The sequence below is a fragment of the Cetorhinus maximus genome, chromosome 6 (assembly GCF_964194155.1).
Source record: "Cetorhinus maximus chromosome 6, sCetMax3.hap1.1, whole genome shotgun sequence".
Lineage (NCBI taxonomy): Eukaryota > Metazoa > Chordata > Chondrichthyes > Lamniformes > Cetorhinidae > Cetorhinus > Cetorhinus maximus.
Window position 1 is genome coordinate 65920389 of NC_135884.1, and position 15712 is coordinate 65936100.

General features: G+C 44.2%; 1 protein-coding gene across 1 annotated transcript in view; it reads left to right on the top strand.

Moving 5' to 3' along the window:
* The first annotated feature begins 1565 nt into the window (after nucleotides 1-1565).
* LOC144681794 (protein SSUH2 homolog) overlaps nucleotides 1566-15712 on the top strand; it is a 40612-nt gene continuing 26465 nt past the window's right edge. The window contains exons 1-2 of the mRNA XM_078543801.1: nucleotides 1566-1701; nucleotides 12617-12684. Of these exons, the coding sequence (XP_078399927.1) occupies nucleotides 1679-1701; nucleotides 12617-12684 (91 nt within the window). The 5' untranslated portion in view covers nucleotides 1566-1678. The remainder of the gene's footprint in view (nucleotides 1702-12616; nucleotides 12685-15712) is intronic.

Consider the following 15712-nt stretch of genomic DNA (forward strand, 5'->3'; position numbering starts at 1 on the left):
CAGGCAACTGAGTGTTGGAACAGTTATAACAGGGAATGCACAAGAGACCAGAAAAAAAGCATGGATATCTCGGAGGGTTGTGGGGCTGGAGGAGATTACAGAGTTTGGGAGGAGCAAGGCTTTGGGGGAATTTGAAAACAAGGATTTGAACTTTAAGATCAAGATCGGGACTGGGAGCCAATGTTGGCCATTGGGCACAGGGGTGATGGGGGAACAGGACTTGCTGCAAGTTCAGTCAAGGGCAGTAGAGTTTTGAATGACCTCAAATTTACAGAGGGTAGAGTGTGGGAGACCAGCCAGGAGTGTGTTGGAATAGTCGAGTCTAAAGGTAACAAAGGCATGGATGAGGGTTCCAGCAGCAGAGAAGCTGAGACAGGGGAGAAGTCAAGTGATGCTATGAAGGTGGAAAGAGGCGGTCTTACTGATTTTAGCTTCTGATTGCCATCTATTGACTCCTGTCTGGAGTGTGGTGCAGATTTCTCTCTCCCACTAAAAGCCACAGTCCCCCCTCCCTCCGATTGTCCCTGCAGGGAGGGGCTTGACCCATTCAGGCGACAGGGCTTCGTTGGTATTTGGCCTGCTGTTGGAATGGCAAGCAACTGGGACAGAATGCTAGCCTCCAGACTGCCAGCCTCGGTGTTGCCATGATATTAAGGCCGCCTCCAGGCTGCAAGAGGGGAGGTCTGTTGGTGGGGGTGAGAGATTAGATCTCAGGATCAGGGGGACCTTTATTGTCAAGAGCCCAGGATGGTTCTGTGGTGGTCAAAGGTCCATTCCTGCTCCTCTTGGCACCACTCCCCCTCAAAAAATCCCACACAGGTTTATTTACCTGACAGCTCCTCTTCAGTTTATAATGGGTGGAATGTGCATAACACAGGCTATGCCCCACTGCTGTCATAAAATGGTAAGTGGTACGTCATAGGACCCCGAGTGACTTTTGAAAGGGGTCTCTTGCCTGGCTCAAGCGGGCACTCTGTATGCCTCGTGATACCCCCAAAAGGGGGAGCAGCACTGGCCTGGAAACTACAGGAAGCGGGCAGTAAGTCATTACCCACCATTTTCAGTGCACTATGCTGGGTGCAGGCAGTAGGTCCCCCTCAGGTCAGCCTTCATCTCACTGAATGGCGGAACTGGCTCAAGGGGCAAAATGGTCTCCTCCTGTTCACATGTGAACCTCTGCCCGCGTGTGGTGATCTGCTGGGTGCTGGGTCAGGCTGCAGGTGCAATGCCTCTAATAGCTTGGGCTGACACTTGGGTGAGGGGGCTTTGGAGTGGTGTCCAAGGGAGCCAAGACCGTGTGTGTTTAACCGGTGGGTAACACAATGGAAAAGGCTGGGTTTGAACTGTTAAACATTAAGAAGCTAAAGGTTTGAATTGCAGTGCCTGTGATGTGCGTTTAATGATAAATAAATTTACTTCCGGCGTTCTGTTCCGGCTCAGATAGAGGCAGTGCATTAGCTACTCTCTGAGCCTCCCTTGAATGAATAATTCCGATTCTGAAAGGCTGCTTCAGGGAAAGGAAGGAGGGGATCTAGCGAAGACCTGGAGGAGTGCTGGTGAAAGGAGGAAACGAAACTAACTGAGCCTGGAGGCCACAGAGTGAAGCAGAGAGTCACCAGGGGAGAAGAGCCCTGACCTGGCACAGTGACCTGCCCAGCACTGACTTCCATCCCAAACTATGGAAAAGCAAGCTCTTCTCAGGTAAAAAAAAATCAAATCAAATCTTAAGCAACTTTTTCTCGGTGCAGTTTCAGTCCTCCCCTTGTGCTGACGGCTTAGGGTCCACAGTCAAGCTGGCCTCTTGTAAATGTTTGTGTTGCTAGTCCAGTCAAGCGGCGATTGCACATTGCAGCGACCGGACTCCGACCTCCTTCCCCGAGGGTTTTACTGGGGCTGGTGGGGGCTCTCCGCCCCATTCAAGGATCCCCGGCTTTTGACGGGGCCAGAGGCAACAGGTAGCAGCAGCAGCAGGGGTTACAGGCTTGACTTTGTTGTGGGACCCATGGTGTGTCCGAGCAGGGCGATCAGGGGTCAGCTAGCGCCGACATGCAGGAGAGTGGAGCAGGATTGATGTGAAGTCTGCACCAATTAGAGTAGGAAACTGCTGTGAGCAACTGGGCAGGAAAATTCATGTAAAAACTAAAATTGGAACCATACAGATGTTCTTTGATTGCATTTGAAGCACCTCAGGGCGCGACATGAAAACTTGAAGAAAAAAAATTGTGTTTTTCTGGTTTTCTTTAAACACTCCCTTATTGACTGTAAAAGTACTGGGGCGAGGATAGATTGTTTGACTGGCAGTCAAGAATCACCCAGTTGGATAGTAGGGTGTCTTTGCTTTGCAGTTGGTGTGGGACGGCGCGGCACTCTCGAGTGTAGATGTGTTCAGTGGTCAACTGTGGGATTGTGAGGTTGGGCAGTTGGAGGCATGAGGCCCTGTAATAAATCCAATGGGAATACCTCCAGCCAGGATTGGCCACCAGAACATGCCGAGGTTTTTACTCCGCTTGTGTTGGTGGGGTCTCAGAACAACATTTCAGACCTAAATCTAAATCCGTTTCCAAATCCAATAACCATATCCCGTTTGTTAACCAGAACTTTTCCAATCTTGTCAACAAAAGACATAACAATTGATAGAACTCAGCAGGTCTGGCAGCATCGGCGGAGAAGAAAAGAGTTGACATTTCGAGTCCTCATGACCCTTCAGCAGAACTGAACTGAGTTCTGCTGAAGGGTCATGAGGACTCGAAACGTCAACTCTTTTCTTCTCCGCTGATGCTGCCAGACCTGCTGAGTTTTTCCAGGTAATTCTGTTTTAGTTTTGGATTTTCAGCATCCGCAGTAGTTTTTTGTTTTTAACAATTGAGAGGCTTGATCTCCTCTCTCTTGAAAAAAGGAAGCTGAGGGAGTGTCCTAATAGAGGTCGTTAAAATTGTGAAAGGTTTTGATAGAGTGGGTACAGAGAGAATGTTTCCTCTTGTGAGTAAGGGCGTAACTAGAGGCCATCAATATAAGATAGTCACCCCAAGTGATCCAATAGGGAATTCAGAAGAAACTTCTTTACCTAGAGTTGTCAACTGTGAGTAAATGTATTCCTGGAGATTTCATCACATAACTTGCCCCACATTCCAGCCGTTAGTCGGCCAAAATATCCATCCTTGTGACATACTGCCTCCCTACGTCAATTGGAAAGCAAAAAGACTCATTGCCCAATTTGATGATGCTTGACTGTCAGCCAAACAGCCTTTTTTTCCCCATTTTCAATATTTTTATATCTGGTAAAGACAAATGTTCAAAGAAAATGACAAAAAACCCAATCTTTTTAATGTCCCAGTGATTTTTCTCCAGGGTTGCACACAGTAATGTCCTGGAGATTGATCTTCAATTCCTGGAGACTCCAGGCCAATCCTGGAGGGTTGGCAACCCTATCTATCCAAAGAATGGTAAGAATATGCTACCACAGAGGGTGGCTGAAGCGAATAGTTTTCATGTATTTAAAGGGAAGCTAGACAAGCATTTGAGGAAGAAGGGAGTAGATGGTTACAATAATAGATTTAGATGAGAAAAGATGGTGGAGGCTTTAGTGGAACATAAACACCAACAATCCAACTGTTTGGGCCAATTAACCTGTTTCTGCACCATATATCCTGAGTATCCTAAGTAATCCTATGTAAAGTAATAAGAAATAGGAGCAGGAATAGACCATACAGCCCCTTCAGCCTGCTCCAGTAATCAGTACAATCATGGCTAATCTTCTGCCTCATCTCCATTTCCGTGCCTGTTTTATCCCTAATATGCTAAAAATCTGTCTACCTTAGCCTTGAATTTACTCAAAAATGGAGCTTCCACAATTCTCTGGGGTAGAGAATTCAAAAGATTCACATTCCCACAACTGCAGAAATTTCTCCTCAGCACAGTCTGAAGTGATCAACTTCTTAATCTGAGAGAGTGCACCTCCCCCCAACCCATCCCCCCCTACCCCATGATTTAGATTCACTAGGCAGAGGAAACAACCTCTTAGTGTCTACCCTGTCAATCCCCTTCAGAACATTGAATGTTCCAATGAGATTAGCTCTCATTCTTCCAAAATCCAGAGAATATAAATCCAATTTACTCAGCCTCTCATCATAGGTCAACCCTCTCATCCCTGGAACCAACCTAGTGAACCTTCACTGTACCATCTCCAAGACAATTATATCTTTCCTTAAATACGGAGAATAAAACTGCTTACAGTACTCCAGATGTGGGCTCACTAAAGCCCTATATAATTGTAGAAAAACTTTGTTATTCTTGCAGTCTATTGCCTTACAATAAAGGTCAGTGTGCCATTTGTCTTCCTAATTTCTTGCTGTACCTGCATGCTAACTTTCTGTGCTCCTTGTACAAGTCTCAGAGAGAAAAGATGGTGGAGGCTTTAGTGGAACATAAACACCAACAATCCAACTGTTTGGGCCAATTAACCTGTTTCTGCACCATATATCCTGAGTATCCTAAGTAATCCTATGTAAAGTAATAAGAAATAGAAGCAGGAATAGACCATACAGCCCCTTCAGCCTGCTCCAGTAATCAGTACAATCATGGCTAATCTTCTGCCTCATCTCCATTTCTCATCTCCAAGTCTCTCTGAACATCAACATTTAGAAATTTCACGCCTTTTAGAAAGATATTCTGCTTTTCTGTTCCTACTACCAAAGTGAATATACTCACACTTAACGACATCATACTCCATCTGCCACTTTGTTGCCCACTCATTTAACCTGTCTATATCTCTTTGTAGCCTCTTTGTGTCCTCCACACAGCTTACATTCCCACCTAGCTTTGGATTGTCATAAAATATGGATACATTACTCTCTGTCTCTTTGCCTAAGTCATTAATATAGATTGTAAATAGCTGAGGCCCCAGCACATATCCTTGTGGCACTACACTAGTTGCAGCCTGCCTGCTTGAAAATGTCCCATGTGTTCCTATTCTCTGTTTCCTGTCTGTTAGCCAATCCTCCATCCATGGTAATATATTACCCCCAATTCCATGAGCTCTTATCTTGCATTTTAACCTATAGTGTGGCACCTTTTCAGATGCCTTTTGGAAATAAGTATATGACATCTACTGGCTCCCCTTTATCTACCCGACTAGTTACATCCTCAAAAAGCTCTAATAAATTTGTCAAACATGATTTCCCTTTCAGAAACCATGTTGACTCTGTCTGATCGTGTTATGATTTTCTGAGTTCCTTAATATTGGATTTTGACATTTTCCCCATGTCTGATGTCAGCCTAACTGGCCTGTAGTTCCCCGAATGCTCTCTCCCTCCTTTCTCGAATAACGGTGTGACATTTGCTTCCAATCTGCTGGAAGTATTCTAGAATCTAGGGAATTTTAGAAAATCATAATTAGTGCATTCACTGCAGCTACCTTTTAGAACCCTAGGATATAGGGGATTTGTCAGCTTTTAATCCTTTAAGTTTCTCCAATACTTTTTCTCTGCTGATATTAATTAATCATGGCAGCTGTGTTGCACTGGTAACACTCTCACCTCTGAGTCAGAAGCTCATGGGTTCAGGTTGTACTTTAGAATCTCGAGCACTGAGAAAGTGCTGCTCTGTTGGAGATGCTGTCGTTTGGGTGAGGCGTTAAACTGAAGGCCCGTCTACCCTCTCTGTTGGATGTAAAAGATTCCATGACATTATTCAAAGAACAGGGGAGTTTTTCCCAGTGCCCGGGGCAACATTTAAACCAAAACTGAACAGCTGGTCATTATTACATGGCTGTTTGTGGGAGTTTGCTGTGCTACATTACAACAGTGTCTACATGTCAAGAGTTCTTCATTGTCTGTGAGTCATCTTTCAACATAGGAAATTTTCAGCACAGAAGGAGTCCAATTGGCATGTAATTTCTGTGTCAAACGAAAATGAGCGATCCAGTTTAATCCCACTTTTTAGCTCTTGGTCATAACCCTGTAGTTTACAGCACTTTAAGTGCATATCCCAGTATTGTCACGACTCGCTGGGGACAGTGCGCTGTAATATCAAGCCTCACTGTTCCCAGAGCCGCGACAGCTGTGAAAAGTTTGATCAAATCGCCAGATTGCCCCAATTCTACTTAACTGTTTAATTTAGATTAACAGAATACGAGCACCAGGTTTGTAAACTTAATCAGTAAATAACTGTTTATTGAACAAACTGTTGTTAACCAGTGGCAAAAGAAAGAAATATGAACTGCTAATTTCTAACACTATAACCTAAACTCTACCCTCTTCTTAAATCCCTACACACACACACACACACACACACAAGGCACATAAGATGCACAAAACATGGATTTTAAGGGTGGGATAAAACAGTTCAATAGCACCAATTCCAGAGTACAGGACTCGATGGATTGATTTTGATCGATGTCTTCCAAATTCCTTTCAGTTCTTTGTTGATGACACGAGGTGGTCTTCCAGCACTTTCAGTATTTAGTTCACTGGTTGAGCACTTGCCTTTCAATGTGTCTAACAGTGATTTTTTCCTTTGCCTCTTGACAGGGGTTTTCAGAGAGAGAGCAGGTTATAGAGATTTGAGAAGAAAAAGCCAGCTAGCTATTATTGTGGAATTACTGGAATATTCCACATGCAGGAGAAAGAGGTTTTAGGTCTTGTTCCTTTCAGGCTAGGAGCTATTCAGCTGCATTGCTTCTCACTCAAAACCTTGTCGCCTGGTCAGGAGCCAATTAAAATGCTGTTGCCATGCAGTTCCCTTGGTCCAGGACTCCTTTCCGGCACCATCCTATCTTTTATGGCACACTCTGTTCCAGGATTGCAACATTTTATATATCTCTCATCCTGTTCCAGTGGACATGTCTTTCAACCTGTAGCCATTGTAATTTTAATATCCACAATCCAACAGAAAATAAAAAGATATGTCCTTTGCAACTGTCCAACAGAAATAAAAAGATATGTTCCTTACAGTATTTCTAAATGTGATGAGGGTTTCTGCCTCTACTACCCTTTCAGGCAGTGAGGTGGACACCCACCATCTTCTGGGCGAAATAAGTGCTCCTCAACTCTCCTCCAGTCTTTTTGCCAATCACTTCAAATCTATCTGCTTTGGTTATTGTCTTTTCTGTTAAGGGAAACAGATCCTTCCTATCCACTCTTAATAGGTCCTCCCTGTCCATTCTATCTAGGCCTCTCATAATTTTGTGCAACTCAAATTATTGAAAAAAGCTTTAATGGACATGATAAATTGAGGAGCTCAGGTTCCTCTGTGCCAAAGAAAACAACTCAGCTTATTCAATCTTTCCTAAAGTTCTTTGCTCCTCTATATCCTCTCTAGTGCAATCAAATTCTTCCTGTAATGCAGTAGCCAGGACTACATGCAGCACTCTAGCTGCGGCCTCACTAGCGTTTTGTACAGTTCTAGTGTAACCTTTCTGTTCTTATATTCCGTTCCTTGGTTAATAGAGGAAAGTATCCCCTCTGCCTTCTTAACCAATTTATCTATCAGCATTGTTACCTTCAGGGGTCTGTGCACATGCACACCAAGGTCCCTCTCTTCCTCCTCAGTTTTCAGAATCCAGTTGTTTATCGTGTATTCCCTTGCCTTGTTTGGCCTCCCCAAATACATTATCTCACACTTCTCCAGATTGAGGATGGGATTTTCCGACCCTGCCCACCATCGGGATCACCCAGTCACGTGGACTTTTGGCTGGGCTGCTGAATCTCCCGTGGCAGGTCCTGCTGTTACGGGGCCGGAAAATCCCAGCCTGAATTTTTTGGCCTCTTTTCTGCACACCGTGCTGCAGTTTCATCCTCGTTTTCAACAATGCGACCAATTTTTGTATCATCTGCAAACGTCTTAATCATGCTCCCTACATTTAAGTCTAAATTATTGAAACAACCTTCCAGTCACAAAAACACCCACTGACCATAGCTCTTTCCTTGCTGCCACTGAGCCAGTTTTGGATCCAGCTTGCCCATGGATCCCAGGAGCTTTTAATTTTCTGATCAGCCTGCCATGTGGGACCATGTCAAAAGCCTTGCTAAAATCCATGTCGGCTGCATAAAATGAGCCATTCTCGTTGACCCTCCTTGTTACCTCCTCAAAAAATTCAATCAAGTTTTTCAGACACATCCTTCCCTTAACAAATCCATGCTGACTGTCTTTCATTAATCCATGCCTTTCTAAATGACGATTTATAATGTCCATTAAAACCTTTTTCAATAATTTGCCCACCAGCAAGGTTAGGCTTTTCCACAACCAAGCTAAATTTTGCTGAATTATGATCCCTGCCATCAGAATGCTCTCTCATTCATACCCCTTCCAGCTGCCCAGCTTCATTCCCTAAAACTAAGTCCAGAACTGCCCCTTCCCTTTTGGACTTGCTATGCACTAGCTAACAAAGTTCTCCTTAATACATTTGAAGAATTCTGTGCCCTCTGTACCTTTAGCACTGATTTTATCCCCATTAACATGAGAGTAGTTGAAATACCCTACTATTATTGTCTTTTTGTTTTTCACCTTTCAGCAATTTGCCTCTATATTTGCTCTTTTATTTCTCTCTGGCTATTTGGAGGTCTATAGTATATACCACCTGTAGTGTAATTGCCCCTTTATTGATCCTCAGTTCAACCTACATGGTCTCATTTGATGATCCTTCTGGCATATTATCCCTCCTCATAGCTATAATTGTTTCCTTAATCAATATTGCGACCACCCCCAACCTTTTATCTCCCTCTCTATCCCATCTGAAAATCCTGTAACAGGAATGTTGAGCTGTCATCCATGCCTTTTTTTAAGCCATGCTTCTGTAATGGCTACACTCTACTTCCAAGTTTCTGTCTGTGCCTCAGCTCATCTGCCTTATTCACTAGACTCCTTGCAATGAGGTATATAACATTAAGCACTGCCAAACTCCTTTGTTGTCTATTTTCCAGCCCTTGTTTGCTCGTTTACTAATTTAATGTCGTCCATTTCCAACTTTGTTTCTGGTCCTTCTGAATCTACGTTCAGGTTTCCATCTCTCTGCCAAGGTAGTCTAACCCTCCCTAACAGCACTAGCAAACCTGCCCACTATGATATTGGCCCTAGCCCTGTTGAGGTGCAATCTGTTCAGCTTGTACCCATCTTCCCCAGAGCTGGTCCCAATGGCCCAGGAATCTAAAGCCCTCCCTTATGTACCATCTGTCCAGCCGTTGGTTCAAATACACAATCAGTCCTGTACTCACTAGTGTGTGGTATCAGGAGTAATTCCAAGATTACCATCTTTGAGGTCCTACTTTTTAATTTCCTTTCTAGCTGCTTAAAATCTACCTGCAGGACCTTATCCCTCTTTCTACCGATGTTGTTGGTACCAGTATGAACAGTGACCTCTGGCTGTTTACCCTCCCCACTTGCAGCCGCATAGTAGCATCCTTGACCCTGGCAGGTAAGAGGCAACATACCATCCAATCATGTCTGTGGCTGCAGAAACGCCCATCTGTTCCCATAACTATCAAGTCCCCTATCACTATTGCTTTTCTGGCCTTCTTCCTCCTCCTCTGTTGCACAGCTGAGCCAGCATGGTGCCGTGGATTTGGGCCTGGCTATACTCCCCAAAGATACTATTTTCCTCAACAGTATTCAGAACTGAATGAAAAAAAGAAAAGAAAATGGGATAAAAAAGGGGATAAAACTACAAATAAAAGAATAAGAATAAAAATAAAATAAGTGGATTAAAAAATAAAAATGAATGTGGAAGAAAGGGGATTAAAAAGAAAGTGAGTTGGAGGAGAGAGTTCATGGTCTAAAATTGTTGAACTCAATGTTAAGTCCGGAAGGCTGTAAAGTGCCTAATTGGAAGATGAGGTGCTGTTCCTCCAGTTTGCGTTGGGCTTCACTGGAACATTGCAGCAGGCCAAGGATGGACATTTGGGCATGAGAGCAGGGTGGGGTGTTGAAATGGCAAGCGACAGGAAGGTCTGGGTCATGCTTGCAGACAGACCGAAGGTGTTCCGCAAAGCGGTCACCCAGTCTGCATTTGGTCTCTCCAATGTAGAGGAGACGGCATTGGGATCAGCGAATGCAGTAGACCAAATTGAAGGAGGTGCAAGTGAAACTCTGCTTCACCTGAAAGGAGTGTTTGGGCCCTTGGACGGTGAGGAGGGAGGAGGTAAAGGGGCAGGTGTTGCACCTTCTGCAGTTGCATGGGAGGGTGCCGTGGGAGGGGGTTGAGGTGCTGGGGCGATGGAGGAGTGGACCGGGGTGTCCTGGAGGGAATGGTCCTTATGGAATGCTGACGGGGAGGGAGAGGGAAAGATGTGTTTGGTGATGGCATCATGCTGGAGTTGGTGGAAATGGTGGAGGATGATCCTTTGAATGCAGAGGCTGGTGGGGTGAAAAGTGAGGACAAGGAGACCCTCTCATGGTTCTGGAAGGGAGGGGAAGGTGTGAGGGCAGAGGCACGGGAGATGGGTTGGACATGGCTGAGGGCCCTGTCAACCATAGTGCTTGTGCTAGTCGGCCCCTCCACACAACTGCTTCTTTCAGGTTTTACAGTTTATCCTCTACCAAGCTTTATAGTCCCCACAGCTTTGAGCCACCCTGAAATCATGAAAAACATCATATAAATGAAATTCTTATTTTCTTCTCACCACCTTTGCTTGTCTGTTCACACCTTTAACAGTTTTTCCTGACTTTCTCGTTCTCTTTTTACTATTCTTAATTTTAAACCCGAATCATTTCTTGCTGAACCCTGTATTCTGAAGTAAAACCTGTCTTGACTCCATGTTCTCCAACCTTAAACACTTTTACCAAATCTTCTGTTGAAGAGTCATACGGACTCAAAACGTTAGCTGTGTTCCTCTCCGCAGATGCTGTCAGACCTGCTGAGTTTTTCCAGGTATTTTTATTTTTATTTTTGTTTTTGTTCCCGACGCACTAAGTTATAGGATTAGTGTGCATTGACATTTTCTCAAAGCTTTCGAAATGCTAAATTGTCTGTCCATCCGTGTGTGTGTGTGTGTGTGTATGTATGTGTGTGTGTGACTGACTGTGTGCATTTATGGCTATGTGCCTTTTCCATTCTATTCTGTCTTTGTTTCTCTGCATGTGTATGTGTCTGAATCTGCTCATGTGGATCTCACTTTTCCTGTCTCTCGCTTTGTCTCTGATTTATATGCATACGGAAACTTAACTACTTCCCCTGGTTGCCCAAAATAAGCCTGGGGCCAAGTGATTTAAAAAAAGGATATGCCTCACCACATAAACAGCTGCAAATCTGCTTCATAACGTAACAAACACCAAACCTTTCCCAATACAACATGGGTATACAGATAGGACAAGAATCACAGATTCTTCTGTTCAGTTCATTGTGCCTGTGCCTGCTATTTGAGACAGCTGTAGAATTTAGTCCCACGCCCCAGCCTTTTCCCCATAGCGCTGCAAATTAGTTCTCTTCAAGTACAGGCCTTTTGAAAGGCCAGGTTGTCTGTTCCATATCATTACAGCCCCCTGTATGAAAATAATTGTCCTCATTTCTCCTGTACTTGTTCCATATCTACTCTGTCCGGACCCTTCATGGTTTTGAATACCTTCATCAGATCTCCTCTCAATCTTCACTTTCCCCAAGGAGAACAGTCCCAACTTCTCCAGTCTATCAAATTAACTGAAGTTCCTCATCCCTGGAACCATTCTGGTGAACCTTCCCTGTACACTGTCTAATGCCTTCACACGCTTCCTAAAGTGTGGTGCCCAGAACTGGATGCAGTACTCCGCCTGAGGCCAGACCAGTGTTTTGTGCTCCAGATACACAGTACCCATTCAGCACTGCAGTCATTGTCTCTGCCTCCGCAGGAGGATTTCCTTTCTTGCCCCTAAAAGATTTTTGAGTTCTCTTTTCTGTTATCTCTGATCTTTTCTCATAATCCCTCTTTGCCCCTCATAGCTTTTTCAACTTCCCGCTGCACAAACCATCCTGACTTGGAAATTTTTGCCGTTCCTTCACTGTCGCTGGATCAAAATCCTGGAACTCCCTTCCCAACAGGACTGTGGGTGTACCTACAGCACATGGCAAAAGATCCTGTGGCACTGCAAGGTACACACAACGCAGAAACATGCCACTTGGCTCAACTGGCCCATGTCAATGTTTATGCTTGATCCAAACTTCCTCCCCCCATTCTTCATCTAACCCCTTAATAGGTCCTTCTCTTCCTTTGTCCTCTATATGCTTATCTAGGTTCCCCTTAAATACAGTATTTGAAGAAGAACACAACAGGTCACCCCAGTGCCCTGCCCAATATTTATCCTTCAACCAACACCACCTAAACATACTATCTGATTGATTATTTAATTTCTATTTATGGGATCTTACCGTGTGCAAATTCACTGCAGCGTTTCCTACATTACAGCAGTAAAGTGCTTTTGAACATCCTATGCTTATGAAAGGCGCTATAGAAATGCAAGTACCTTTTTCTTCCTTTAAGATCCCTATGCTAACAATTCTGTTACGATAGATAGTGGAATGTACTTGGCAAAAAAGGACATGGTTTGATTTGGGCATCCCCAGTATGTCCAAACCAAGCTGATTATACACATGATGGGGATGAGTACAGTAGCCTTCAATTCACACTGATCAATTCCTGTTTTTTTGTTTCAGTGACACTGGACCTCACGATCACTATGGATCTACGTCCCCCGAGTCTTTACCAGCATCTACAGCTGCAGGTAAAGCCTAAGTCTGAATTAACTTAAAGTATTAAAGGGCCACTACTTGTGTGAGGTGACGCTCATAGGAAGCACATCTAGGGCGATCGCGGGTAATTTGCTGTGAATGTCACTCTCTGCTGAGAATCCCTGATCGTGCTATTGACTCTTCAATATATTCTTCAAGATGGGATACAAGGAAATCCATTGGAAAGGTTTAGTGAAATATTTCCACATTATTTTTAACCAGTTTAGTGTGGAACCTGAACGATTATAAACCCATTCTGGTGGAGCATCACCTACAAAGGATGGTCACAAAGCTGTGACAAATAAAAATGTTGTCTTCTTGGGGGAATTAAGGTATATTGGGGCAATGCAGAGGGAGCTTTACCTAGTGCCTAACCTACCCCAACAACAACTTGTAATTATATAGCTCCTTTAACGTTGTACAGCATCCCAATGCACTTCACAGGAGTATTATCAAACAAAATTTGACACCGAGTTACATAAGGAGATATTAGAACAGACGACCAAAAGTTTGGTCAAAGCGATAAGTTGAAGGAGAAGAGAAAGGTAGAGAGGTGGAAAGGTTTTGTGAGAGAATTCAAGAGCTAAGACCCCTGACGGCACACCCACCCATGGTGGGGTGGGGTGGGGAGAGTAGGGTGGTGTGTTTGGGAAGGAAATTGAGGATGTGCAAGATGCCAGAGCTGGAGGAGCACCGAGTTTTTGATGGGAATTTCTTCATTTGGTGTAAGAGAAGAGCTGACCCCTGTACTCAAATGAAAGAGATTGGCAAATGTAGCTCCCTCTGGTTTTCAGGATGTGGGAGAGAGAGACAAACTGGCCAAGCCTCGCTCTCCTGATGGCTAACCAGTGCCCCAGTGTAGGTTGAATGATGGCTGGATCAAGCTCAGGTGTAGTACTCAGACCTTTCCCTTCCCTCGCATTTGCATAGCTGGCTGGCTCACTGTCCAAGGCACAAATTAATGGTTGCCTAGGAGAGTTCCTGGTGAGTGACTGGCACTGGTGAACCCTGCAAGGAGCCAATATTATCTGGGGAAAAAGAAGATAGGAAAGGAATGCAAGTGACCTCCTCACTCAGAGACAGGAGTGTGGCTAACCAAGTTCAGAAATACACTGCTAAACAGTTCTGAGTTATGGAAGTGGTACCCTACAAAGGGATTGCCTTAATCAGCTTCATCAGCGCTTTTAGCCGCACATCCTTAGGAATTATGACACAGAAACAGGCCATATAGCCCAACTGGTCCATGCCAGTGTTTATGCCCCACTTGAATCTCTTCCGATCTTTTCTTATCTAAATCCATTGTAACCCTCCATTCCCTTCTCCCTCATATGCCTAGCTTCCCCTTAAATGCATCTACTTGCTTCAACCACTCCCTGCGTCAGCGAGTTGCACATTTTTACCACTCTTTGGGTAAAGGAGTTTCTTCTGAATTTTCTTGGTGACTATTTCAAATTGATGGCTTCTGGTACGCTCTCCTCCACCAGAGAAAACATTGGCTGGAATTTTCCAGTGCGGCCAAAACCAATGGACTTTTGAATGGCTTGCCACATTTTCCTGCCCCACCCCTTCTGCGACAGGGCCAGAAAATTCCTCCCACTCTCTCCACATCCACTCTATCTAAACCTTCCATAATTTTAAAGACTTCTATTAGGTCACTCCTCAGCCTTCTTCAGGAGAAAAGAGACCCAGCCTGTCGACCCTTTCCTGATATGTTTGATCTTTCATCACCTTTAATCAGTTTTATGAAGCTGGTTGGGGGAAGGGAATGGGAATTCTAATTTGGTCACATGTTGTTCTGCTTTAAAGTAATGTGGCCTCCATCCTAGTGAAACCAAGTGAGGATGACAGCAATGCAGAAGGAGCTGAAGCAAGGCAGACTTGTAGATTTGTCTCATTACATTGCCTGAGTCTCTTACTGTAAAGCTAATTTGCAGTTGTAGTTGCAAATGAGGTGGTAATTTTCTAACGCTATCTGACCCATGGTACATATATTTTACACAGAATAAACTACAGCTGCACATTCAAAGCCTGTTTCTAAGCCACAGCGTCTGGCCTCAGAACATTTTCATATATTGCATCCAGTTGGCTGGCTTTGTCTGAGAGGATGGTCTCGTTTTGTGAAGGACTTTTTCTGACTGGAGTTTGCTTTTGAAAAAACAGAGAGGAATTACTAAGATGTGGAGGGAGCTCTTATGGTCATTAAAGGCAAGAATAAGGAAGCTGAATGTTGCTCAAGACAAATGCTCAGATCAGCAAGTGAAGTCTTTGGGGAAACCCACACCCAGCTATATTCTGAGCCTTCCCAGTACATCTGGCTTAACCTGTAAACAAATGTAGTTAAATGAGAACAAAGATTGTAGGGGTTCCCCTTTTCCCTCAGAGACCCTCCCTACACTCAAGTTCGTGACACCAGACTTACAAGTGTATGGCTTGAACAGAATGACCAGCGAGACAAGTTTCTTCTGATAATTCACAATTACTTTATTGAATCACCCACAACCCCACAATACAAAACCCAAAATTTAAAACAACCCAATGCTCGACACAAAGTCACAATGACTCGGTTAAAACTTACAAAAACACAGGCAAAACACCACGTGCTATCCTGAAACCTTAAGAAAGAAAACCTCAGGCCAATATCACCAAGATACGGCTGAAACAAGTTACAAGGTACCTGCAAAAAACACCAAGTTTTCATCTCAAACCTTTACAAAACCTTCAGTCCAATATCACTGGTCCGTCAGGTGTTGACTGTAGGCCTGAGTCAAGGTGATTAAACTCAACCCTTCTTCCAACTGCAGCTCAAAACCCTGAGGCCAGTATCACCATGATATGGCCGAAAACACTTACAATCCCCAACACGGCTGGTGTGTACGGTGTTGACTGTAGGCCTGAGTCAAGGTGACCAGACTCAACCCTCCTTCCAGCTGCAGCCCAGATACTTAGATGTGCTCTGCTTTTATAATAATTTAACTCGGGCATGTCAAAACATATTTCTGTTGTTCCAATGTCCATTTAGTT